Raw genomic sequence first — 27,234 nt, 5'->3', positions numbered from 1 at the left:
CAGCATTAAGCCGGCTACCTCGGCATTTATAGGATTTCAGGACAGGCATGGAGCCCTTGGAGGACAAAAACAGAATCACAGAGCAGAGGTCTTCAACGTGGAAGAGGCATACTCCTGCACATCCTGGAAGACAGTCCAAGGGACTGTGATTTTAAGGAAATGGCTTCCACCTTTCAGCTTCCGTTTTACTCTTGCCTGAAATTGGTCTGCTTGAGAAGAAGTCTGACTACACACTAGTCCTCCTTCCATTTTACAAAAGAAAAACATCTTTTAAAATTCAGAGAAGGATACATCAAAATACTGGTTTCAAAGAAACCTTTTCGAAAAGTAATCAAGGCATTTTGTCCCTTGACAGATGAATGGAAAACAATGTGTATTATATACATACATATCAGTTCAGTTGCTCAGGCTCAGTCGTGTCCGACTCTTTGTGACCGCATGGACTGCACCACATCAGGCCTCCCTGCCCATCACCGACTCTGGAATTTGCTCAAACTCATGTCCATCGAGTTGGTGATGCCATCCAACCATCTCATCCTCTGTCGTCCTCTTCCCCGCTACATACATATAATACAATGAAATTATTCAGCCTTAAAAAGGAAGGCTGAGGCCTGCTACAACATAGATAAAGCTTGAGGACTTTATATTGAATAAGCTCATCATGAAAGGAAAAATATGTTTCCACTTACATAAGGAACCTAGATGGTCAGATTCAGAGACAGAAAGTAGAGTGCTTTCCGGAAGTCAGAGCAAGCAGGAGGGAATGGGGTGTTTAATGGGTAGAGTTTCAGTTTTTCAAGATGAAGAGTTCTTGAGACTGATGGTGGTGATGGTTTCACCCTGAACTGTACACTTAAAATGGTTAGAATGGTTAAAAAAAAAAAAAAGTACCAAGGCATGCTAAACCTAGGACTTTCTATCAAATATGTATTTCTGTAAAGGACTTGGCTTTAGAAATCGATACTTGAAAGCCTGTATTGAAATACTCTGGAATCACAACGGCCAAAGCAGTATTAATTATTTAAAATATAAGTGCCTATGTTTGATAGGCTTTTGAGAACCAGTGGATAAAACTCACCAATAAGAACTTTACAGTTTGATTGTGGGTGCTTTTAAAACGATAAGTTTAAAAAAAAGGTTAAGTAATAAATATTTATTCCATATTCAATCCATATTATTCAATCCAATTATTATTCAATATTCAATCCATATGATTCCACCTATTTAAAAAAATATGTTTACTATTAATAAGAAAATCCTTTACTTAAACTTGCATTTAGAAAGTTGCTCCGTCAAGTTCAATATGTTCGATGCTAAGCTGCTAAGTCACTTCAGTCGTGTCCGACTCTGTGCGACCCCATAGACGGCAGCCCACCAGGCTCCCCCGTCCCTGGGATTCTCCAGGCAAGAACACTGGAGTGGGTTAACATTTCCTTCTCCAATGCATGAAAGTGAAAAGTGAAAGTGAAGTCGCTCGGTCGTGACCGACCCTCAGCGACCCTCAGCGACCCCATGGACTGCAGCCTACCAGGCTCCTCCATCCATGGGACTTTACAGGCAAGAGTACTGGAGTGGGGTGCTATTGCCTTCTCCGAATATGTGAGATAGTTTTTTCCTAAATGTTCTTGGGCGACACGCCATTAAACCCCTCTCACTTTCAAAGCTCGGGAAGCTCTTTTGCGCTTTCCTGAGTTCGGTTCTGCCTAGTTCCCAAGCCACAAGGCAGCGCTCGAAGCAAGGAAATCCAGCGGACTCCTGGGCGGGCGTGGGCCCGCGCTTCCGAGGCGGGGGCGTGCCTCTGCGTGACCGCCCCGCCCCGCCCCGCCCCGCCCCGCCCCGTCAGGTTTTCCGCGCGTGCGTCCCACCGCGTTCGCTCATTTCCCGCCACATTTTTAAGTTTCATTTCCTACCGCGATTGCCGATTCCTCCTCCTGCGCCGCCAGTTCCCGGAGCTGGTCTCCCTTAGGGGAACAAAAGAACGCCAGCCATGGCCCCACCGCGGCGAAAGGCGACGCGGAAAGCTTCGGAAACCGCCTCCGGGGTCTCGGCGCCGTGTGTGGAAGGCGGCTTGTCCGCGGAGCCCAGCGAGCCCGCGGCTGTCCCCGAGGCCCCCCGGCCCGGCGCACGCAGGTGCGGTGCCGCTGGGGCGTCGGGCTCCCGGAGGGAGAAGCCGCAGGTCCGCGCGCGGGCAGCCCGCGCCGAGGACCAGGCGGAGGGCCCGGCGGCTCCGACCGCGGACGCAGAGCCTCCCGCGGCCCCCGGGCACCCCCTGCCCAGGGCTTCGACTCGCAGCCGGGGAACCGCGAGCTCCGCTCGGGCGCGGAGACCCCAGTCCGGGCCCCCGGAAGGCCCCGGCCTCGGCCCGCGGGCCCCCTCTCCGCATCTCGGGCGAAGGGAGGAGGCGCCCGGTGCCTGGAAGCCCCGGGCCGTGCTGGAGAAGTTGAAGTTGAGCCGTCAGGAGATATCCGTAGCGGCGGAGGTGGTGAACAGGCTGGGGGACCACCTGCTGCGGCGGCTGAACAGCCGCGAGTCGGAGTTCAAAGGCGTCGACCTGCTCCGCACAGGGAGCTACTACGAGCGAGTGAAGGTGAGTCGCCGGGCGCCTCCTCCGCAGTTCCCGGGAGAATACCCACCTCCTGCGCGCCCCTCACTTCCTTTCGGAAGTAATGCTTGAGTGGTCTGTGACACCTCATTAAAACGCTGATTTGTTTTGGCTTTCCATTTAGATTGTAAACTGCACCGTCAGAGAATGTTTTACACCATTTTGAACCCTATACGGCTGCTCATTTTTATTGGTCACAACTTGGAACGCTATATGGCTGCTCATTTTATTGGTGTGGACTCAGTGCTATTTGAAGTTCATTGTTGAAGCTGAAACTCCAATACTTTGACCACCTGGAAGAGCTGACTCATTTGAAAAGACCCTGATGCTGGGAAAGATTGAAGGCGGGAGGAGAAGGGGACGACAGAAGATGAGATGGTTGGATGGCATCACCGACTCAATGGGCATGAGTTTGAGTAAACTCCGGGAGTTGGTGATGGACAGGGAGGCCTGGCGTGCTGCAGTCCATGGGGTCGCAAAGAGTCGGACACGACTGAGTGACTGAACTGAACAGTTCTATTTGAGCTTCCCTGGTTAGCACAGTGGTCAAGAATCCGCCTGCCAATGTGGGAGACCTGAATTCGATTTCTGGATGGCGAAGATCCCCTGAAGTAGTTCTTGTTCGGTCACTAAGTCGTGTTTGTCTGACTCTGCCACACCATGGATTGCAGCGCACCAGGCTTCCCTGTCCTTCACCATCTCTGGGAGTCTGTTCAAACTCCTGTCCATTCATTGTGTGATGCCGTGGAACCATCTCATCCTCTGTCTCTCCCTTCTCCCCCTGCCCTCAATCTTTCCCATCATCAGTCTTTTCTTATGAGTCAGCTCTTCCAGGTGGCCAAAGTATTGGAGCTTCAGCTTTAGCATCAGTCCTTCTAATGAACTTTCAGGGTTGATTTACTTTAGGATTGACTAGTTTGATTTCTTTACTGTCCAAAGGACTCTGAAGAGTCTTCTCCAGCACCACAGTTTGAAAGCATCAGTTCTTCACAGGTCCAACCTTCTTTAAGGTCAAACTCTCACATCCATACATGACTACTGAAAAAGCATAGCTTTGACTAGATGGACGTTTTTTGGCAAAGTGATGTTTCTGCTTTTTAATACACTGTCTAGGTTGGTCATAGCTCTTCTTCCAAGGAGCAAGTATCTTTTAATTTCATGGCTGCAGTCACTGTCCACAGTGATTTTGGAGCCCAGGAAAATAAAATCTGTCACTGTTTCTATATTTTCCCCTTCTATTTGCCATGACGTGATGGGACTGGATGCCATCATCTTAGTTTTCTTAATGGTGAGTTTTAAGCCAGCTTTTCACTTAGCTTTCAGCTTCATGAAGAGGTTCTTTAGTTCCTCTTCATTTTCTGCCATTAGGTGGTATAATTTGCCAGATGGTGATATCATCTGCATATCTGAGGTTATTGATATTTCTCCCTGCAATCTTGATTCCAGCTTGAGTTCCATCCAGCCTATCATCTGCATTATGTACTCTTCATAGAAGTTAATTAAGCAGAGTGACAATATACAGCCTTGACGTACTCCTTTTCCTATTTGGAACCAGTCCGTTGTTCCATGTTCCGTTCTAACTGTTGCTTCTTGACCTGCATACAGATTTCTCTGGAGGCAGGTAAGGTGGTCTTGTATTCCCATCTCTTTAAGAATTTTCTACAATTTGTTGTGATCCGCACAGTCAAAGGCTTTAGCATAACCAGTGAAGCAGAAGTAGATGTTGTTCTGGAATTCTCTTGCTTTATCTGTGATCCAGCAGATGTTGGCAATTTGATCTCTGGTTCCTCTGCTTTTTCTAAATCCAGCTTGTACATCTGGAAGTTCTTGGTTCACTTACTGCTGAAGCCTGGCTTGAAGGATCTTGAGTATTACTTTGCTAGCATGTGAAATGGATGCACATAGTTTGAACATTCTTTGGCCTTGTCCTTCTTTGCAATTGAAATGAAAACTGATCTTTTCCAGTCCTGTGTCCACTGCTGAGTTTTCCAAATTTGCTGCCAGTTTGAGTGAAGCACTTGTAACGGCATCATCTTGAAGGATTTTAAATAGCTCAGCTGGAATTCATCATCTCCACTAGCTTGCTTTGTAGTAATTCCTCCTAAGGCCCACTTGACTTAACTCTCCAAGATGTCTGGCTCTGGTTAGTGACCACACCATCGTGGTTATCCAAGTCATTAAGACTTTTTTTTTTTAAGACTTTTTTTTGTACTGTTCTTCTGGAGTAGCAAATGGCAACCCACTCCAGTATTCTTGCCTGGAAAATTCCAAGGACTGAGGAGCCTGGCAGGCTACAGACCACGGGGTCCCAACAGGTTGAACAGGACTGAGCAGTCACACATGCAGTGATATTTATCACAGGAAGATGTAGTGTATGTACCTGGTTTTAGATCTTAAATACTTTTAACACTGAAGACCACTCATAATTTCATCTAAAGCTACTTGAAAGCCAAATGAGCAAAACTTATATCAGACTATCTGTCTAGAGCATGATTCTTATTACATAAATATCAAACTGTTCAGTTCTATGCATGGTTCAAAGGAAAAGAGAAAGTTATTAGTTAGAACTCAAGGACAATTAAGACATTTAGAGAGCGGTGTCCAGTCAGAATCACTCTCATTTTTATTTATTTTTTTAAAAACTTTATTTTATATTGGAGTATAGTTGATTAACAGTGTTGTGATAGATTCAGGAGTACAGCAAAATGATTCATTTATACATATATATGTATCTATTCTTTTTCAAATTCTTTTCCCATTTAGGTTGTTATATTGAGCAGAGTTCCTTGTTATCCATTCACAAGTCTCCTTTTTAAAATCAAGCTGATGAAAAGAAATCCAATGAAATTTGTTTTATCTAAAACATATATTGATTTTTAAAAATTGATTCTAAAAGGTCTTCATGTTCATTTTAGAGTTGACCCACTGCCTGCCCTCCAGTAGACCATGGCACAGCAGTACTAACCCTCTGTACCTCTGTCCTCAGCCTCTCCTGTATTTGCCACTGTTCTGTGTTGATTTCCCTGGAAAATTCAGAAAAGCACATAAAAGAACAATATTATTGCTTTTTATTTTGTTCACTGTTATTTTGGTGTATTTTTTATTTTATGCATGCACTTGAATTTCAAAATGGGGTTCCAAACTTTCTGAATTGATTCCATTACTTTGAGAAGTAAAAGATACTTCTCATTAACTCTTTCACTTGGATTCATATTGATGCATTTCCATTCATGCATTTTATTGTATGTAGTATCAAATTCTGGGTGAAAATCTGGAAATTTTCTTGTAGAAATCCCTGTGGGCTTGCCAGTTCATATGTTCTTTTTGTCAATCCCCAGCACCTCACCCCTACCCCCATCTAAGCCACCATCTTTCACCTGAACTTTTGCCTTTCTGATCTCCTTATTTGCCTTCTTGTAATATCTTCTCCACAGAGGCCAGAGTAAATTTTCAAAAATATAAAACTAAAACCTACATTCTCAATGAACACAGTGGAATAAATCTGAACTCCTTTCCAGGATCTACATGTCCTCGCAGAATCTGGGCCATGGCCTCCTCTTCAGCTTTGTTTCATGTCATCTTCCTCTTGTCCACATGGACCTAATTTTTGCTCATTGAGCTAAAATTTTAAATGTTAAATTTTAAATTTAAAATTTTGACAATTCCAAGTTTGAGGAAGATGTGAAGCAACTGAAATTCCTTTATGTTGATGATGGGAGGATAAGTTGGTACTTCCTCTTTTGAAAACTAAAATTTTTTTCTAAAGTTAAAGGTTTGCCTATCCTATGGTCCAGCAGTCCTATTCTGGGTGTATATCCAATAGAAATGAGTGCCCATGGCCACCCAAAGACATATGTAAGAATGCTCAGAATAACTATAATAATTAAACTCAGAACTATTTGTAGTTAAAATTGGAAACAATATTCAACAACAGAATACATAAATCTATTTTGGTATATTCCATTAATTGATTGGAATACTATAAAGAATGAGAACTGCCACTATAGATATAGTGATCTGGATGAGTCTCACAATGATGAATGAAAGAAGTCAGATGTAAAGAGTTCCTACTATATGATTTAGTTTATATGATGTTCCCAAACAGGCAAACCTAACATTTGCTGTTAGAAGTCAGGGTCGTGGCTACTCTTGATGGAGGTTTCTGATCAGAAGTGGGAATGCTGCTGGGCATGGCGGTAGAATGTAGAATTTAGAATGTCCACAAGGCTCACTGTCCTTACTGAGATTCAGCCATTTTTCTTGAATAAATCCTCCTTGGATTGTTGCAGGCCATTTGGTTAATTTACAGAGATCTGAAAAAGCTGAATTTGACCATTTCTGGAGGAGTGGATTTTCAGAGGCTTGTACTTCATTCCCATGGATGGCACTTCAAGTGTTTGTTTAACCCTTGTAGTATCTCCTAGTCAGCTTGGGCTACCATAACAAAATGTCATAGACTGAGAGGCTTAAACAACAGACATTTATTTTCTCACAGTTCTGGAGGCTGGAAGTCCATGATTGGGGTACCAAAATGGCTAGGTTCTGGTGAGGGCTCTCAGCCTGCTTTGCAGACCTTGTTCCTGTATCCTCACCGTGTTCCTCAGCACGTGTTCAGAGAGACATGACTGATCTCACTTCTTATAAGTCCACCAGTCCTGTCAACTAAGACCCTACCCCTTATGATCTCATTACCTTCATTAATTCCTAAAAGCCCTGTCTCCCAAGTATAGTCACATTGAGGGCAAGGGCTTCAGTATATGAATTTGGAGAGGATATAGTTCACACAGCACCTGTACATCTCAATGCAGACTAGCCACATTGATGTGGGGGGCAAAAAACATACGGCCACCAGATAATTGTGTTCAATAAGACAGTCCAGTAGCTGTGTTTGAAGCTTACCGCTAATGAGTGAAAGACTCATGCATTTAAAATATTATTTATTTTTAATTTATTTTGGCTCCATGGGGTCTCAGTTGCAGCACATGGGATCTTATGCGGTGGCATGTGGGCTTCTGTGGAGTTGTGGCACACAGACTGGAGTGCACAGGCTCTGTAGGTGCAGGTCTTGGGCCCAGCTGCCCCACGGCGTGTGCAATCTTAATCCCCTGACAAGGATTGAACCCATGTGCCCTGCATTGCAAGGCAGATTCTTAACCACTGGGGAAGTCCCTGCATTTTTACTATAAGAAAGTAATCATTGATTATAATTGCTATCATTATTATTGTGGTGATGAAGAAGATTCTTTGATGCTCTTTATATATATGATGATATTTATTTTTTAGCCATGCTGTGCAGCTTTTGATATCTTAGTTCCCCCACCAGGGACTGAACATGTGCCCTTGGCAGCAAAAACTTGGAGTCCTAACCACAGGACTTCAAGGAAATACCCTGAAGCTTTTAAAATGCTGTGGTTCAAAGACACTATTTAGTTAGTGTGTGACTTGGAGCTAACACTTAATTTGGATGACAGCTGTAAGGCAAGGGGCCTTGATCAACTAGCCAGGAAGTAACTACACACATTTTTGAGACCAGTGACAGGAGGGTGGCTCAGTGTGTAGCTTGTGACATAAAAGGTGGCATCTTAAAGGTCTTTAATTTTATCAAGCTTTGAACTCAGGGAAAAAAACTGGTACAGATTTTAAACCTTGAATATTATTTTAAATTGTTTTTAAAAATGAGTATAGTTTTTATAAATGAGTATAGAACCTGAAAATTGAAACCAATAATATTTTCCCAGCTCTACTAGTCTCAGTGGGTATAAATATTAGGAATCTTGCTTTTCACAGTATGATTTTAAGTGGAAATTTCATGAAAAAGATTGTAGTGGGTTGGAACATATTTACAGGCAAACACAATCAGTGCTATTTTTCCTGTTTCTTAGATTTCTGCTCCTAATGAATTTGATCTTATGTTCACACTGGAGGTTCCCCGAATTCAGCTGGAAGAATATTGCAACAGTAGTGCTCATTACTTTGTGAAATTCAAAAGAAATCCCAAAGGAAGTCCTCTGGATCAGTTCTTAGAAGGGGGAATCTTATCGGCTTCTAAGATGCTGTTCAAATTCAGGAAAATCATTAAGGAAGAAATTAAACATATTGAAGGTAAGATCTTTGACTTTTGATTCTTTAAGGTCTAATCATATGCACTAATTTCTTCTCCTGATCTTTTTTGATTTCCCTGCAGTAGACTGTTGACTACATGCATGCCAAGTCATTTCAGTTGTGTCCAACTCTTTGAGACCCTACAGAAACTGTAGCCCACTAGGCTCCTCTGTCCATGGGATTCTCCAGGCAAGAATACTGGAGTAGGTGCCATGCCCTCCACCAGGGGATCTTCCTGGCTCAGGGATTGAACCCGTGTCTCTTATGTCTCCTGCATTGGCAGGCGGATTCTTTACCACTAGCACCACCTGGGAAGCCCAGACTACCTTCTAGAAACAAGCTTTTGCTCTTAATTTTCGTCTACTGCATTTTCTTGGTATTCATCCTAAATGCTGATTGGCTCTCTTTTGTTTGCCTTTGTTTTTTTTAGCCGCACCATGTGGCCCTGTGGGATTTTAGTTCCCTGATCAGGGATTGAACCTGGGCTTCTGGTGGTGAAAGCACAGAGTCCTAGCCACAGGACCACCAGAGAATTTCCAGTTGGCTCTATTTTGATCTTCACTGAATATTTGCTGAGAAGCTGCCTGCACCCTTGGGTATAGGTGGTTGAGTAAAATCAGTGGGACTCCCCTCCTGAATTTGCAAAAGCAAATTACAGTGTGTGCTTTGAAGGGAATGAACTGGGAGACGTGGTAGCAGTTGGGATAGAGTGGGTGGTGGAGTAAAGCCCTGTGGCAGAAAAGAGCTTGATAAGCTCAAGGAGCAAAAAGAGGGCCATGTGGACAAGGGGAGGAGTGACATGAAATGAAGTAAAAGTGGCTATGGGCCAGATTCTAGGAGGACTTGTGGATCCTGGAAAGGAGTTCAGATTTTATGCCATGTTCCATTGAGAATTCAGGTCTTAATTAGAGGGTAATTGATTCCCTTGTGGCCCAGCTGGTAAAGAATCTGCCTGCAGTGCGGGAGACCTGGGTTCATCCCTGGGTTGGGAAGAGCCCCTGGAGAAGGCAAGGGCTACCCACTCTAGTATTCTGGCCTAGAGAATTCCATGGACTGCAAGGTCCATGGGGTCACAAAGAGTCAGACATGACTGAGTGACTTTCATTCATTAATGATTGATTGGCTTCACGCTTTTAAAAATTTGCTCTGACTTCTGTGAAGAAGATAGTTTAAGAAGGCAGTTGAGAGTTTGGCTTTGGATAAGTTAAGAGAATCCTATGGTGAAAAAGTATAGTAAAATGAGAGGGTTCCGGAATGCTGGGGGATGGCCCGGGGGGAAATTGCAGTATTAAGCAGAGTGATAAGAAGAGGATCTCATTAGGGGCTGGAGAGAAGAGAGGGAGCAAAAGGAGACTATGCGTGTTCTGCAGGAGTGCTCAGTGTTTACAGCGCACTAACGTCCAGATCATGTTTGCACTTGGTTCGGTTTGTTTTTTGGGGATTGTTGGTAAGTTTGACTCAGAAGTTTCAGTGGAGTCCTCAGCACGTGAGAGAGAAGGGTCGGGATGCTGTAGAGACAGCATAATGGTAATTCTTTAGAAAGTGTTGGCTGCAAAGGAAGTGGAAGGATGGGTAAGTGGGGAGGCAGCATAGATGCAGGGTCAACGGAGAGTGTCCTTTAGGATGAGAGACACTGGATCCCCTTTGTGTGAAGACAGGAATGATCCGGTAGGAGGGGAGGCCACCAATGCAGGAGAGGGAGCGATGGAAGGAGCGAGGTAAGAAGGAAGGGATCCAGAGACCATGTGTTGGGGGGCCTCTGAAAAGTGGATGGACACTCCTAGGTGGTAATAGGACTAAAGGAGACGTCATGGGTAAGAAGGAAGTGGGTTTCTGGATTTAGTGACAAAGAAAATGAGGGTATGTGGTGGGATTTTCTCCTTGGAGATATGTCCTCTCTCCCATTGTCGTCCTTTCTGAAAGTCTTATCTGGGAGAGGTCTTTCACTACTGCTTGTACACCCCGCCCCCCAAAGCCAGTATCTGTCCTCTAGAAGCCTTTCCCAAATTTCTAGCCAGTGGCCATCTCCAGTTGGGTTTCCCACATGCACCTAGAACTCAGTGTAGATGAAATGAAGTTCATCTCAGTCCAGTCTTTCTTCCTTCAGCCAACTCTGTGTTGAACAGTAGACTCAGCGTCAACCATTTCCCAGGCCAGCATCACGAGATGGCCTCCCCGACTCCTACCTTCTCCCTTACCTCACAGATTCAGTTTTATCTACCAGTTCTATTAATTTGAACCTCTTTATTGCTTTCACTTCCAATACATGGGTCTTTTTTTTTTTTTAAATAAAAATTGTCCATAATCAAGGTGTACAACGTGATGTTTTGATACACATAATGAACTGACTAGCACGGTCAAGCTAATTAGCATCTTGTCCCAGAGTTGCCTTTTGTGTGTGAAGTGAGAGTATCTAAAACATACTCTCTTAGCACAATGCCCATAAACACTACAGTTGTATTAACAGTACTGTATTAACAGTATTAACAGTACTGTAAGATCTGTATGTTAGATCTCTAGACTTACTCGCCCTATATAACTGCAACTCTGTACTCTTTGATGAACGTCTTCCCATTTTCCCTACCTGCCCACCACTGGTAACCACTGTTGTACAGTCTGCTGCTATGTATTCGACTTTTTTAGATTCTTTGTATAAATGAGGTCATGCATTTTGCTTAGCACAATGACTTCCACTGCTGACCTGTACCTCCGCAGGAGACACTCAAACACAGTTCTGTCTCAGTCTCTGTGGGGTCTTTGGGTCCTGGTGTACACAAGGTTTGTTTGAGCCCTCTGAGCATCTCTGGCAGGTATGGGGTTTGATTCTAAATGTAATTTTGCCCCTCCTACTGTCTTGCTGGGGCTTCTCCCCTGCCCGGACATGGGGTAGCTCCTCAAAGATGCTCCAGTGCTTCTCAGCCTCTGCATTGGGAGCGAGGCATCTTAGCCACTGGACCGTCAGGGCTGTCCCCGAGTGTCTTCTGAGTGGCGCGCATGTTTCCTGAGATGGAGGGGTCATGCTCAAACCTGGAAAACAGGGCTGAGTGACAGCTGAGTTACCTGCTCCCACAAGCAGGGTTTCAGTGCAGGTATTACACACACTGACACATGGGAAGCACTCAGATGGCCTGCCCAGGACGCTGAGACTGGATAGGAAGTGGGCGGGGTTGGGGCTGCTCCTGTCTCTTGCCCTGCTCTGCCCCTTCCTTGGGAGGGGACTCCAGCATTCTGGTGGAGCTTTGTTCCCCAGGCTCTAGCTCCCTCTCCCTCTGTGTCACTGGCTGGGCAAGGGTCCATCCTCCCCAAAGGTTTGCTTGTATCTGGTTCACTCTGCTCCCTCTTCCTTTCTTTCCTTTCATACTTTAATCTTAATCCCTTTAAGACCTTGAGGCCTCAAGCCTAGACCATGTCAGCCTCTCTTAAATGTTCAAGCTGGATTTAGTAAAGGCAGAGGAACCAGAGATCAAATTGCCAACATCTGCTGAACATTCAAAAAAGCAAGGGAGTTCCAGAAAAATATCTACTTCTGCTTTATTGACTATGCCAAAGCCTTTGACTGTGTGGATCACAGCAAATTGTGGAGAATTCTTCAAGAGATGGGAATACCAGACCAGCTGACCTACCTCCTAGGAAATCTATATGCAGGTCAAATCTGTATCCAGTTAGAAATGGATATGGAACAACAGACTGTTCCAAATCGGCAAAGGAGTAAGTAAAGGCTGTATATTGTCACTGTGCTTATTTAACTTCTATGCAGAGTACATCATGTGAAATGCTGGACTGGATGAAGCACAAGCTGAAATCAAGATTGCTGGGAGAATTATCAATAACCTCAGATATGCAGATACCACACTTATGGCAGAAAGCAAAGAATAAAGAGCCTCTCAATGAAGTGAAAGAGGAGAGTGAAAATGTTGGCTTAAAACTCAACATTCAGATTATAGCATCTGGTCCCATCACTTCATGGCAAAGAGATGGGTAAACAGTGGAAACAGTGACAGACTTTATTTTCTTGGGCTCCAAAATCACTGCAGATGGTGACTGCAGCCATGAAATTAAAAGACACTTGCTCCTTGGAAGAAAAGCTATGCCAACCTAGACAGCATATTAAAAAGTAGAGACATTACTTGCCAACAACAATCCATCTACTCAAAGCTATGGTTTTTCCAGTAGTCATGTATGGATGTGAGAGTTGGACTATAAAGAAAGCTGAGCACCAAAGAATTGATGCTTTTGAACTGTGGTGTTGGAGAAGACTTTTGAGAGCCCCTGGGACAGCAAGGAGATCCAACCAGTCTATCCTAAAGGAAATCAGTCCTGATTGGAAGGACTGATACTGAAGCTGAAACTCTAATAGTTTGGCCACCTGATGTGAAGAACTGAGTCATTTGAAAAGACCCTGATGCTGGGAAAGATTGAAGGTGGGAGAAGCGAATGACAGAGGATGAGATGGTTGGATGGCATCACTAACTCCATGGACGTGAGTTTGAGTAAGCTCCGGGAGTTGGTGATGGACAGGAAAGCCTGGCGTGCTGCAGTCCATGGGGTCGCAAAGAATTGGACACGACTGAGTGACTGAACTGAATGACTTCCACATTCATCCACATTGTTAACAAATGGCAGGATTTTCTTCCTTGTTACGGCTGAATCATATTCCATTGTCTGTATATGCCACAGTCTCTACTTATTCATCTGTCAGTGGATTGTCTCCATATCTTGGCTGTTGTGAATCATGCTACAGTGAATGACAGTTGCTCCCTGTGTCTTAATGCTCACTGCCTCTCTGTAGGACAGGCCTCTGCCCTCTGAGTTGGTCTGTTGCTGTGATCTTTTTTTTTTTTTAATTTGGCTGCCCCACATGGCTTGTAGGACCTTAGTTACCAGACCAGGGTTTGAACCCCGACCCTTGACAGCATCAGCTCAGAGTCCCAGCCACTGGACTGCTAGGGACTTCCTGGTGAGGTCTTCTAAATCACGTCTCTCCTTCGTGCTGCTCATCCGACCTCATATGCAGGCCTTCCTCCAACTGCCAAACACAAATTGAAATGAAAATTTAATCACAGCACTCCCAGATCCCACAATCCTTGGGGGCTCCTTGTTTTATATATGAAACAGAATCTTGATGATACCCCCACTGCATGAGGGGTATCAATCAATACTGGTTAAATGAGTAAAACACTGCCTTGTGGGGTCATTTTCTTCTTTAGAACTAATTTTTGTGTTACAGTTAGTATTTACAGGTCTCCAATTATAATTATTTTTCCTGTGTTGTCAGAGAAAAATGGATTGATAAGCCCTTTCTTCCTTATTATATCTTTAAACAGATACTGATGTCATTATGGAGAGGAAGAAAAGAGGGAGCCCTGCTGTAACACTTCTGATTAGAAAACCTAGAGAAATATCTGTGGATATAATCCTGGCTTTGGAGTCAAAAAGCAGCTGGCCTGCTAGCACCCAGAAAGGCCTGCCCATCAGTAACTGGCTTGGAACAAAAGTTAAGGACAATCTAAAACGACAGCCATTTTACCTGGTACCCAAGCACGCAAAGGAAGGAAGTCTTTTCCAAGGTATCTTGATTATGAAGCTTTACGTAAAGATATCCATAGATAAAAGAGTCGTTAATGTTACATTCTAGGGCAGTGAAAGATCAACTGGTGCTGTTGGCATTTCAAGAACCATTGGGCTAAGACGGGAGTTTGGTGAGAGATGGAATTGCAAAGGGCATAATTTTAATAGTAATATCGAATACTCAGCTTTAAAATGTTTACTAGCCCGCGTTTGAATGTTGTTTTTGTTTGTTTCTTGCTAGTAAAGAAAAGCAGGACTGGCCTTGCAATCTGACTGCCCTGGATTTGAATCCTGAGGCTTCTTCCCTCATTAGGTGTGTGATCTGGAGCTAGTTATCAAGCCCCTCTAAACCTGTTTTGGTCATCTGCATATGTGGGTTAATCAAAACTACTTGAAAGATTCTGGGAAGATAAAAATGAGGCAGTGCTTGTAGAATCCCTAGTTGAGTTAATGGCAGCTGTATATTCCTGATGTTATCACCAGAGCCTCAGCTGTCACTCCAGCCTCGTTCCTCTCTCCTCTGTCTGCTTCTACTGCTCCCCATGCCGCTGGCAGAACTTCCTTGCAGCCTCAGCTGCGATTCTGCCCACTGGTTGGGTCTCCTCACCCGTGTACCGTGGCCTTCTGGGTCAGGACAGGTTTTCAGGTGGTGGTCTTGGGTAACATTCAAGTTGTGAAGACTGGGCTGAGATAGTCTACAGGTGAAGCTGAATAATGGTGATATCTTCTGAGGTAGAAAAAAAATTCACCGATTATTTTCTTTTTCTCTCATAAATTATAAAGGACTTTTAGCACCTACTACTGCTGGACTCCAAGGAAATTGGAGGACAGATAACAAAAGAAGCCAAGTTATCTGATAACAGATGAGATCAGATAACAAATGAACATATCCAAGAAATCGTCCATCATGCTTAGTTTGATGGCTTGTTTTGTGGACACACCTCATAACTTTATATTGCATATATGTAGGAGTCATTTTCTGTAAGAAAAGTTGTTTATAAGAAGGAATTACATGTATCATGATTTTGTGAAAGGAATATAACTTTCTGGAGAAGGGTGTACAGTTTCTAGCAGGGCTATCCCAAGAAACCCTCATTGCATGTGATACAGAAATCTCAACAGGACCCATACTGCTCTCTTTGTGGCCCTTGGCCAACTACCTTGGGGGTGACTGGGAGACCCATCAGCCTAGAGATGAGGAAGCATGCTTCAGTGGCCATGTGGCTATACAAAGGCCAGTGTGGTTAGATAGTTCCTCATATCCATGCCTAAGATAAAAGTGGAGGCAGTCAGGCACTCAGCTGACCTCTGCTCTGGCACCCTTGGCTGGTCTCCATCTCTCCTCATTTCAGATTATTCATATTTAGGCAAAACCCTGTGGCTGTGTCTGTGTGTATCTGAGTGGCTAAGAGGGGCAATGAAAATAACTTGTATTATCAATAGATAGGCATGTATTACACCTATATTAGCTTTTTTCTTTTCAAATATCTTATTAAAAATATCCTGGTCACAGGTATATTTTAAAATATATACTTTGTTTGATTTTTTTATCAAAAATTTCAATCTTTTTTGAATCAAAAATAATATGATTTTGATATTATCAAAAAATGAAAAAAAATTGTTATCAAAATAATAATACAGGTGTTGTTACCAAGAATATAATTATTTTTTTAAAGTATAAACTTTATTTGCAGTTCTTTTTGTTAAGATAAAAAGACAGTCAAAATATTAAGTTTATTTTCTGACCTTAAGACTTGAAACATAATAGTTTTTATTACACTAAAATGTACAAACATTAAAATACAAATTCCTTCAAACTGGTAATCATCCATAGTTGACTTTATCTAACAAAAGAGATTGAACATCAACTAAATACAAGTATCATTATGTATAAAATAAAACTAGAAGATATTTCTTTGCATTAAAGATCATTTTCACAATGATACTTAATGAGCATGGCAAGGACTATACATTTCATCACATTTATCAATACCTCATGTCAAAATGTATGCAAAGAATGCTAAAATAGAAAAAAAAATCAGTAAAACTGCAGTGTTCTCAAATATCTAAATTGCCTACATTTTAAATTCATTTAAATGCAAAAAAGTTATTCATCAATTTCAGTTCTGATATTCCAGTCAATGAACATGAAAAGCTTTATTTAAAAAGAATAATCCATACACTGTTGATGGAAGTGTTAAATGGTACAATCACTTTGAGAAACAGTCTGGCAGTTTCTTATACAGTAAAACATATGTCTTCCCTAATCCAACATGAAGTCCATAACACATTTATACAAGAATATACATAACAGCCAAAATCTGTAAATAGCCCAGAAGTCCATCAAAAGATAATGGATATAATGTTTGTAAACTAGAATACTACTCAGCAACAGAAATCAATGAACTACTGATAAAAGAGGGTCTTAAAAACATTAAGACAGGTGAAAGAAAACAAACGAAACGTCCGTACTGTATAAGCTCAATTATATTACATTTGAGAACAGGCGAGATTTATCTACAGTTTTTTATTTTTAATTAGAACATTGGTTGCCTGAGGTGACTGTGGATTGATTACGCAGGGGCACAAGAGAACTTTCTGGAGTGATGATAACTTTTTAACTCCAGATACGGCTTAAATTACACAGGTATAGTCATTTGTCAAAACTCATCAAATGCAATATTTAAGATTTTTGTGTTTCACTGTTTGCAAATCTTACCTTAAGTATCAAACACACACAGATAAATACTGACCTCCGAAAATCATGCTGAAATGTTTATGGGTAAAGTATTCTAGCTAATTCCACAACTTGTTTTAAAATAACATTTTTCTCAGGCATCCCTGGTAGTACAGTGGTTAAGAATCCACCTGCCAGTGCAGGGGACATGGGTTTGATCCCTGGTACGGGAAGATCCCACATGCCACGGGGCAGCTAAGCCCGGGCACCACAAACTACTGAGCCTGAGCTCTAAGACCTGGAGCAGCAACTACCGAGCTCATGTTCTGCAGCTACTGAAGCCCGGTCGGTTAAGCCAACCAACTCAGCATGCTTAAAATTCATTTTCATTATTGTTTCTAATTTTAGACATTGGATTTTAAATGTTGATTTAGTTTTGTTTTTTAAATTTATAAAGCATTCATATGGTCTCAAAGTCAAAGCTACAGAGAAAAGTATTCTTAGGGAAACACAGCTTCCCTGTTATGTTTCTTCTACCCTCTTCTCTCCTTTCCCGATTGGAAATCCATTAATTGTTTTGGGTTTACCTTTCGTTTTTAAAAAGTACAAGCATTTTTTGTCTGTAATATATATGCGTATGTATATATATTTATATGCAACCCCCTTTTTAAGATAATGAGTACATTTTTTCTATTTTTACTTATTATCTTGGCTATCACGCCATAGCTCTATATAGAGATAGCACTCATTCCTTTTTTTGTTTTTTAAAATACTTCTATGTATTTACTTTCTTTTGGCTATGTTGGGTCTTCATTGCTCCTTAGCCTTTTCTCTGGTTGTGGAGAGCTGGGGGCTCCTCTCTAGCTGTGGTGCGCAGACTTCTTGTTGCGGCAGCTCTCTTGTGGTGCACAGGCTTCAGTGGTCATGGCCTCCAGGCTCTGGGGCACAGGCTGTATAGTTATGGTGCACGGGCTTAGTTTCTCCAAGGCCTGTGAGATCTTCCCAGATCAGGGACCTAACCTGTGTCTACTGCCGATCCTTTGTTGCCAGGCGGATTCTTTATCACTGAGCTACCATGGAAGACCAGCACTCATTTCTTCTTTTAACAAAATTTTTATGCTCTTTTTAAAGGTTACTTTCTATTGAGAATTATTGCAAAATATTAGCTATATATTTCCTGTGTTGTATGATGATACATCCTTGTAGTCTTATGCCCAGTAGTTTGTCTTTCCCACTTCCTCACCCCTGTATTGCCCCCTCCACTGGTAACCACTCATTTGTTGTCTTTTATCTGTGAATCTTATTGTTATTTTCACTAGTTTATTTTTTTAAGTTCCATGTATAAAATCATGTCATAGAGTGTTTTTGTCTTTCTCTGTCTGACTTATTTCATTTCGCATAATGCCCTTCAAGTCTGTCCATGTTGCTGCAGATGGCAAAATTTCATTCTTGTTTTTAATGACTGAGTAGTATTCCACTGTATATATACCACAGCTGCTTTATGCATTCATCTGTTGATGGACACTTGGGTTACTTTCATATCTTGACAATTGTGAACAATGCGGCTGTGAACATTGAGGTATGTGTACCTTTTCAAAAACCCCACCAAGGGTTTTTTTGAGCACCCATTCCTTTTTACAGTCTATTTTTGCAGTTTGTCAAGGAATAGTAAATCCATATCTAATTTTGCTAGTATTGCCAAAGTAACCTCCATACAGAATTACCAATTTGCATTCCCAACAGCTGCGTGTAGGAAAGTACCCAGTTCACCCTCAGCTTCATCAACAGAACTCATTAAACTTTGGAATGTTTGCCAATAACTCAAAAAAGGGAGAAATGATACCTCAATGTCGTTATTTAAAATAAACTTTTAATTTTAGAATAGTTTAAGATTTGCCAAAAAAGTACAAAGATAGTATAGACAATTCCTATATACCACATAACCAATTTTCCATTTTAGCATCTTACATTAATATGACACATTTGTCACAATTAATGAACCAATATTAATGTAGTCCTGTTACTTAGATTTCCTTAGTTTCTACCTGATGTCCTCCTTCTGTTCCAGGAGCCCATGTAGCATGCTACGTTCCATATAGTCGTCATGTCTCCTTAGTTTCCTCTTGACTGTGACAGTTTCTCAGTCTTTGTTTTTGGTGACCTTGACAGTTTTGAAGAGTACCAGTCAGATATTTTGTGGAACAGCCCTCATTTGGCATGTGTCTCATGTTTTTCTTGTGATTAGATTGCAGTTCTGGGTTTGGGGGAGGAGGACTACAGAAATGAAGTGCCGTTCTCATAACATTGCGTCAACGGTACATCGTGGGCCTGACTTAACACTGCTGGTGTGGACCTTAATCTCCTGGCTCAGGGAGTGTTTGCCAGGTTTCTTCCCTGTTAAGATCTTCTCTTTCCCCCCTTTTCATACTGTGCGTTTTGGAAGGAAGTCACTGTGCACAGCTCACACTTAAGCTCACCTCTTTAAGAGCAGAGTATTTACACAAATTATTCAGAATTCTTCTGCATGGGAGATTTCTCTCTAATCTGTTTACTTAAACCATATCAGTATGGACTCATGGGTATTTGTCTCATATTTTGGGCTATAATTCAATACTGCTTTCATTTTGTTGCCTAAATTGTTCTAGCTTTGGTCTTCAGGAGCTCTTGCAGTTGGCTCCTGTATCCTTTGGACATATGTCCCATAATTGTGGTTTTTTTGGTTTTTATTTTCAGTACTCATTCACTTTCTGGCACTACAAGATGCTCCAGGCTCATCTTGCGTAATTCCTGCTTCAGTCCTAGAATCAGCCATTTCTCCAAGGAACTTTCTGGATCATTTTATTGTAGAATGTATACTAGAACTGTAGAAGTGTGATCTGGGTGCTATGTGTGTTCTGCTGCTAGGGTGTCATCCCTTTCAGCTAGGGGAGCAAGGAAATATGTGTATGTATACTATCCCCAGGATATGCACAGCTCACCACCTGTATTTGTATCAAGTGGTACATGAGTTCATGCTGATGCCTCTAACTGTAATCCGTTACCACGTGGGTCATCTTGCCCTCCCTCCTTGCTATCTGTAACCTTTCATTCCAACAGTGAGAAACCTGGCTCCTACCATCTGCCACCCACCTAGCCCATCGTTCCTTGTTCAGTTCCCACCCACACATATGAGCGCTTCAGAATTGCAAACCCATTCCCCTGTGTGCACGGGGCACATGTACCGTTCCTTTCACCTTCAGTCTTACAGACCCTGTTTCCAAAGCGACTTCAGTCAGCACCTTTTGCCCCCAGCCCCTTCAGGGAGGTTGTGTCATACGTTTGTGATACAGTTAGAGCCCCTTTTCACAGTGTGCATTCCTTCCTGAGATCCCTTGACCATCTAAATGACTTTTTAACAGTTTGTGTATATTAAGGTTCACTCTTCATGCCATGAAGTCCTATTGGTTTTGACAAATGCATTGCATCATTATCTATAATTACATAATGTTTTCACTTCCCTGAAAAGTCCCTCTACTTACTCAACCTTCCCCATCCCAAATCTCTGGCAACCACTGATCTGTTTACCATCTCTGCAGAGTTTGCCTTTTCCAGAATGGCATGAATGGATTGTTGTAAATGGATTTATATAGCAGCAGTGAGCACACCTCTCTCTGTGCCACCTTTTCCATATATTTATTATCTGTATATTAGGTATGTATTATATGCTTTTTTCTGTCCCCCCCAAATCTTTGTCTGTCCATGGGCTATATACCATTATGTCATACATAATGTCACTTTATAAGTCTCAATAGTTGCTTTCCCACTCTGTCCTTCTTCAAGAGCATTTTAGATATTCTTGACCCTTTGTTATTTTTATAAAAATGTTGGTATTGTCAAGTTCCACAAACATTTTTTTCTGGAGTTTTGATTGTGAGAGCATTGAATCTGCAGATGAATTTGGGGAGATGTGATGTATTTATAATAATGAGTCTTTAATTCATGTGCAGGTGCACATCTCTGTTTATTTGGATTGCCTCTAATACTTTTCAGTGAAGTTTTAGAATGTTCTCCACAGAAATTTTGTATATCTTTTATCAGATTTACTCATAGGCAGTTGTAACATTATGAAAAATTGTAAAACAGATAAGTAGACTGAAGAATATATGGAACTCACACATACCTGTCATTATGTTTCTTTTGTATTTTCTATATACACGATTATATCATCGATCAGAAATGATGGCTTTGTTTTTCTCTTTCCAGTGCTATCACCCTATTTTTCCTTCTCTTACTGTGCCTGCTACGATAGCTATTGCATGTCAAACGGAATGAGGATAGCAGCCTACATTCCTGTTTTCAAAGAAAAAAACTTCAACTTTTTATGTTAGATTATCATATTGCTATCATCAGATCAAGGTTCCATCTGCATTTAAATTACTGAAAGGTGTTTAAAAGATGAATGAATATTAAATTTTATTGGCTGCATTTTCTGTATCTGTTGAGTTGGTCATATGTTTCTCCCCTGTTCTGTTAATGCTACAGGTTGTGTTGATTGACTTTTAAAATGAAAAACCAATGCCTGGTATTAAAACTCAACAGTGATAGGATGGGTCAGAGCTATCCATGGTAAAACTTGGGGAGACAGGGGAAATCATTCTATTACGTAAAATTCCAAAAATAGAAAAAAAGGAAACGTTCCCTGATTCATTTTGCATAAATACTAAAACTTTGCAAGGATAGTATAAAAGAATAAACAATATAGAGACAAAACATCAGCAAACAGAATTTAGCAACACATAAAAAGCAATAGATCTTACCATAGCTCACTATATTAAGCTCTGACTTCTTCCCCTAATTGTTCTCTATCTTGGCCCATTGTTTGCTTGGTCAAATCACTTGTTTTAATATGTAAGCACATTATTTATCCGTTCACTTCTTTTGGTCTGTCTCCTCCTAGAAATTTTTCAGAATTATATTTTAATGAAGGAAATCACTTAAATATTTGTTTGTTACTGGATGCTTTTGGTAAAGTGCTTTTATGCTTTTCTTTTGGATATTAAGAAGAAACATGGCGGCTGTCCTTCTCTCACATTGAAAAGGCCATTTTGACAAATCATGGACAAACTAAAACATGCTGTGAAACTGAAGGAGTAAAATGTTGCAGGTAACCTCCTTATTTTGTAAATGACAGACATACCAATAGAATGCTTAGTTCTTTGCTGACTCCATAGTTGAAACCTGAAGATTACCACTGCTGGGTTGAGTCCTGGGGGCAGCACATGGCTGGATTGACCAGGGGTATTGGAGTGTAAACATGAAACCAAGGACGCCAGGTCCAAGGGACTAAGGAAAGGATGTTGTTAGAAGCAATGCTGGGACCTCCCTGGTGGCCCATGGTTAAGGCTTCAGCTTCCAATGCAGAGGGTACGGGATCAATCCCTGGTTGGGAAGCTAAGATTCCCGTGTGCCTTGAGGCACAAAAACTAAAACATAAAACAGAAGCAGCATTGTAACAAAATTCGATAAAGACTTTAAAAATGGTCCACATTAAAAAAATAATCTTAAAAAAACAAAGGGACTGCTGGGGAGCATAGACCTGAGCCTGGATGCTATGGACGTCTGAGAGGAGGAAAGAGTGGAGGGTGTGAATACTAGCCATGACAGTTGGGTTTGCCTTAACGTTCTGGTTGGTTCAAGGCAATGAATAATAATGTTGCAATAATGGGAAGAGACCAAAGGACCACTGCTTGCTTTGAGATGGTTTAGCTATGAGGAAGGCCAGGGAATGACAAGCCAAGTTTGAAACAGCACTAAGATGTGGGTAATTATTTTTCTTGATTAGCATACATACCATAAAGAACTGAGTTTTGAAAAGAATCATTCATTTCAGTTTCTCAAGTTGGGCTTTCCTGATAGCTCAGTTGGTAAAGAATCTGCTTGCAATGCAGGAGAGCCCAGTTTGATTCCTGGGTCCGGAAGATCTGCTGGAGAAGGGACAGGCTACCCACTCCGGTATTCTTGGGCTTCCCTTATGGCTCAGCTGGTAAAGAATCCACATGCAATGTAGGAGACCTGGGTTCGATCCCTGGGTTGGAAAGATCCCCCGGGGCAGGGAAAGGCTACCCACTCCAGTATTCTGGCCTAGAGAATTCCATGGACTGGATATAGTCCATGGAGTTGCAAAGAGTCGGACACGACTGAGTGACTGTCACTTTCACTTTCACTTTCAAAGCTGAATAGAATAAGGATCACAGAAGTTAAAAGGTTAAACCAAGGATACCCAAAGTGTGGGCACAGAGGGTTCTTTAAGGCTTCACATGCAGGCTTTGAAGCAAGCATTAAGAAAAGTCTATTGTTGATAAGGCTTAATAATTTTATAAACATTAAATTTTGTCAGCTACCAAAATAACTGAATGGTTAATCTAAATCAAAATAAGACAATGATTTTATAAAAATTAAAACAAGATTTTTCTAAATACTGAACTGGATGAATAATGTAAAATATCTGTTAGTTTTCATGTAGTTGAATTAATCCTAATAGAATAAAAACTTCAGCTATGAATGGGGAAGAGGGAAGGAGAAAATATGTTTTTGAAACTTTTAAAGTATGTATTTGAAAAAATAATTAGGTTTTAGAATGACTCTAATTATATTATTTATACATATCTTTGGGCTTCCCTAGTAGCTCAGCAGTAAAGAGTCCACCTGCAATGCAGGAGATGTGGGTTCAATCCCTGGGTTGGGAATATCCCCTGGGGAGGTCATGGCAACCCACTCCAGTATTCTTGCTTGGAGAATCCCATGGACAGAGGAGCCTTGCGGGGTACAGTAAATACGGTCAGAAAGAGTCCTACAGGACTGAAGTGACTGAGCACACACGCACACATACATACCTTTATTGTTTTTTGTGTCTTTATAAAAAATGTATTATATATCTGTATTGTTTATTACATCTTTGTATGTTTTTCCCGTAAGATGCCTAAAGTTGTTTGTGGAATGAAAAAGGTTGTAAAGAAATAAAAATAAATGCTTCTGTTTTCTATTCAACAGGAAAGAGTGTTTAAAGCTGATGAAATACCTTTTAGAACAACTGAAAAAAAAGTTTGGAAAGCAAAGGGGACTGGATAAGTTCTGTTCTTATCATGTGAAGACTGCCTTCCTTCATGTCTGTACCCAGAACCCGCATGACAGTCAGTGGCTCTACAAAGACCTAGAGCTCTGCTTTGATAACTGTGTGACATACTTTCTTCAGTGTCTCAAGACAGAACACCTTGAGCACTATTTCATTCCTGATGTCAATCTCTTCTCTCGAGACGAAATTGGCAAGCCAAGTAAAGAATTTCTGTCAAAGCAAATTGAATATGAGCAAAACAATGGATTTCCGGTTTTTGATGAGTTTTGAAATTTTATTTTTAAGAAGAACCCAAGAATTAGAGTGACTTTATAATAATTGAAATGTATCACAACAGTGATTGACTAAAATGAATATAATTATTCAGCCATCAGTTTGTCTTCATCAAGTCTAATCAATATAAAAGGATGGATTATCCTAGAAAAGAGATTATTTAATAGAAGCAAAGGAGTATTTAAGGGTCTCCCTGGTGGTCCAATGGTTAAGAATCTACCTGCCAATGCAGAGGACATGAGTTTGATCTTTGCTCTGAGAAGATCCCACATGTCCCGGGGCAACTCACCACGTGTCACAACTACTGAGCCTGAGCTCTGGAGCCTGCAAGTCGCAACTGCTGAGCCCATGTGCTACAGTACCCCCTAGAGCCTGTGGAGCCTGTGCTCCGTAACAAGAGAAGTCACTACAGTGAAAGGTCCTCAAACTACTAGAGAATAGCTCTCATTCTCTGCAACTAGACAAAGCCCTCATGCAGCAACAAAGACCCAGCCATAAATAAATAAATAAGTAAATCTTTTAAAAACAAAGAAGTATTTAGAGTATAAAAGCTTTATCAGAGTGGGGTGAAAAGGACGAAATACAGATCACCTCAATTAAATTCATCAAGCACTTACTGAACAGCACTCCTGACCTAGCACAAATGTGTGGAAGGTGGCAAGGGACAATGTTAGAAATGATCATTGCCTCTATGAACGGGGTAGATTTTATTGAACATATGAATATATTTGGAAGTAGTGTCCTGTCCTATGTGATAGGATAGGTAAGAAGGAAATGAAAAAATTGGTTCTGCATGTCTTGGGAAATTGATTATCTTTTATAGAAAAATATAGGATACTTTACTACATGGCTAAATATAAAACATAACTTATTTTCTTTTACTTTCAGTAATACTTTATATGTATTTCTGAAAAAGCAATAATACACATATGGTACAAAACTGAAAGAGTATGGAAATGTTACCCTCTCTCCTCTACTCAGCATTCAACTTGAGGGAGCTGCTGCTTGTTAACTTTTTTCTATTCATGTATTTTGCACATTTTCTTATTGGCTGTTTTATTGTTTTCTCATCATCATTTTATTTTGTTGTCATTCTCATGTAACGATTAACTTCTGTGTGGATTGTCTATATTTTTTGTGTCTTTTTGTGAGTGAGGTTTTAAAATTTACTTCTTGAACTTAACAGTCTTTATGCTTATGTGCAATTTTATGTATCTTGTTTAACAACCAAATGTGTTTGAACATACTAATCATTGGACATTTGGAGAAGAGTTTCAGTGATAAATAAATAGAAAATAGTATGATAAATAAATAGAAAATCGGGCAAACAAAAAAATCCAAGCTTCTTTTAACTCCAGGAAAAATTGTGTCCAAGAAAAGAAAATTAATCATAGTTTAGTTTGAGAATATTGCTCAGCTGTATTTATGAAGTCAAAGTAATATTATAACTACTGGCTATTAATTTTATCAGAATTATAATTAGTTATATGGAGAAGATAGGGTAACAGTCTGAGTGCTTATGTGTAACAATGATGGTGGAGTTGGGCTATATTGGTTTTCTACTGTTGCATTAAACTTACCATGAAATTAGTGGCTTGAACAATACACATTTATTATCTCACCATTTCTCTGGGACAGGCTTCTGGGATGGGTCTGCACAACATCTCACAAGACTTCAGTCAAGGTGTAAGTGGGGTTGCAGTCTTATCTGAGGCTTCCCCAGAGAATTCAGTTTCTTATGGTTGTAAGACTGAAGACTTCAATTTCTTGCTGACTGTTGGCCAGAGATTGTCCTCAGCTGCTAGAAACTGCATTCAGTTCCCTGCCGTGTGAACCGGCCAGCATTGGCAGCCCCCAGCATGTCAGCAGTTCACTGCTGGCAAGGGAGGGAAAAACTCCAGCAAGAGGGTGCAACAGTCTTATTTCACCTAACAGCGAACATGTAATCGTGTGTATCTCATAACCTTTACCACATAATTGGTTGAAAGCAAGTCACTATTTCCACCCATATTCAAAGGGAGGGGAATCACTGAAGAGTGTTAGGTCAGTTTAAACAACTGTATAGTTAGGGGGAAGACTGTTCCCCTGAGACCAGTCCTGACACCAATTGCAGCTTGAGGAGGTTCTCCAAATCATTCTTAGGTTTGATAAGTCACTGGAAGATGGAACTCAACTTAAACCAGTATATTCATGGTTACAGTTTATTACAGGGTAAAGATACAGGTTTAAATTAGCCAAGGGAAAGAAAATGTCCACAAGGGTACCAAACACTGAGGTTCTGTTCTTTTTTCCTGGAAAGTCATGGATATGTTTTTATCTCTTGTCATTAGTGAATAACAATAAACACAAATACTGCCAACCAGGGAAGCTCACCTGAGTTGAGAGTTTTTATTGGACCTCAGTGATTGTCTTGATTTAATGCTATGTTTTCAGTTTTGTTATCAGTTATCCTAGCTTTTGGGCTTCCCAGGTGGCTTAGTTGTAAAGAATCCACCTGCCAATGCAGGAGACACAGGTTTGATCCCTGGGTGGGGAAGATCCCCTGGGGGAGGAAATGCCAACTCTCTCCAGTATTCTTGCCTGAAAAATCCCATGGATTAGGAGCTTGGTGGGCCCTAGTCCGTGAGGTCTCAGAGTTGAACACAACTGACTAACACTTTGACATATGTATATGCATATGCTGGGCGCAACTGAGCAACTTTGACTTTCACATACATGTATAATTTTACTTACATGTACACACATTATGTGTTGGCAAAACATTTCAAAGTAATTTATACGTATTACTATACTTCATCCCTAAGTAGATCAACATCCTCCCCAAACCAGTAATTCCCTACCTCATACTATTCTCATGCTAATAATAATTATCTAACATTACCTGATACCCTTTTTTCCAAC

The 27,234-nt window shown here is 41.2% G+C and overlaps 1 protein-coding gene across 3 annotated transcripts; it reads left to right on the top strand.

Moving 5' to 3' along the window:
- The first annotated feature begins 1,898 nt into the window (after positions 1-1,898).
- On the top strand, positions 1,899-27,234 carry CGAS (cyclic GMP-AMP synthase). Of its 3 annotated transcripts, none has more exons than XM_070376192.1 (5): positions 1,899-2,587; positions 8,527-8,704; positions 14,029-14,271; positions 21,990-22,092; positions 23,979-27,233. In XM_070376192.1, exons 1-5 carry the CDS (start codon positions 1,988-1,990, stop codon positions 24,328-24,330), a joined length of 1,476 nt encoding a protein of 491 aa, XP_070232293.1. In that variant the 5' UTR covers positions 1,899-1,987; the 3' UTR covers positions 24,331-27,233. The 3 variants fall into 3 exon arrangements, with proteins under 3 accessions (XP_070232293.1, XP_070232292.1, XP_070232294.1); XM_070376191.1 differs by having other exon boundaries at positions 8,485-8,704; positions 23,979-27,232; XM_070376193.1 differs by lacking the exon at positions 14,029-14,271 and having other exon boundaries at positions 8,485-8,704; positions 23,979-27,234.

Source organism: Bos mutus, chromosome 9 (assembly GCF_027580195.1).
Source record: "Bos mutus isolate GX-2022 chromosome 9, NWIPB_WYAK_1.1, whole genome shotgun sequence".
Taxonomy (NCBI): Eukaryota; Metazoa; Chordata; class Mammalia; order Artiodactyla; family Bovidae; genus Bos; species Bos mutus.
The sequence above is the reverse complement of the archived record's forward strand: the minus strand, read 5'-3'. Positions and strand labels throughout refer to the sequence as shown.

What these genes read in the sequence shown, in the direction of transcription:
- CGAS (XM_070376191.1), top strand. Translation starts at nt 1,988, where the DNA reads ATGGCCCCACCGCGGCGAAAGGCGACGCGGAAAGCTTCGGAAACCGCC. An exon ending in GGAAGGAAGTCTTTTCCAAG is followed by an intron (nt 14,272 to 21,989) that starts GTATCTTGATTA and finishes TTGGATATTAAG; the next exon opens with AAGAAACATGGCGGCTGTCC. An exon ending in GAAGGAGTAAAATGTTGCAG is followed by an intron (nt 22,093 to 23,978) that starts GTAACCTCCTTA and finishes TCTATTCAACAG; the next exon opens with GAAAGAGTGTTTAAAGCTGA.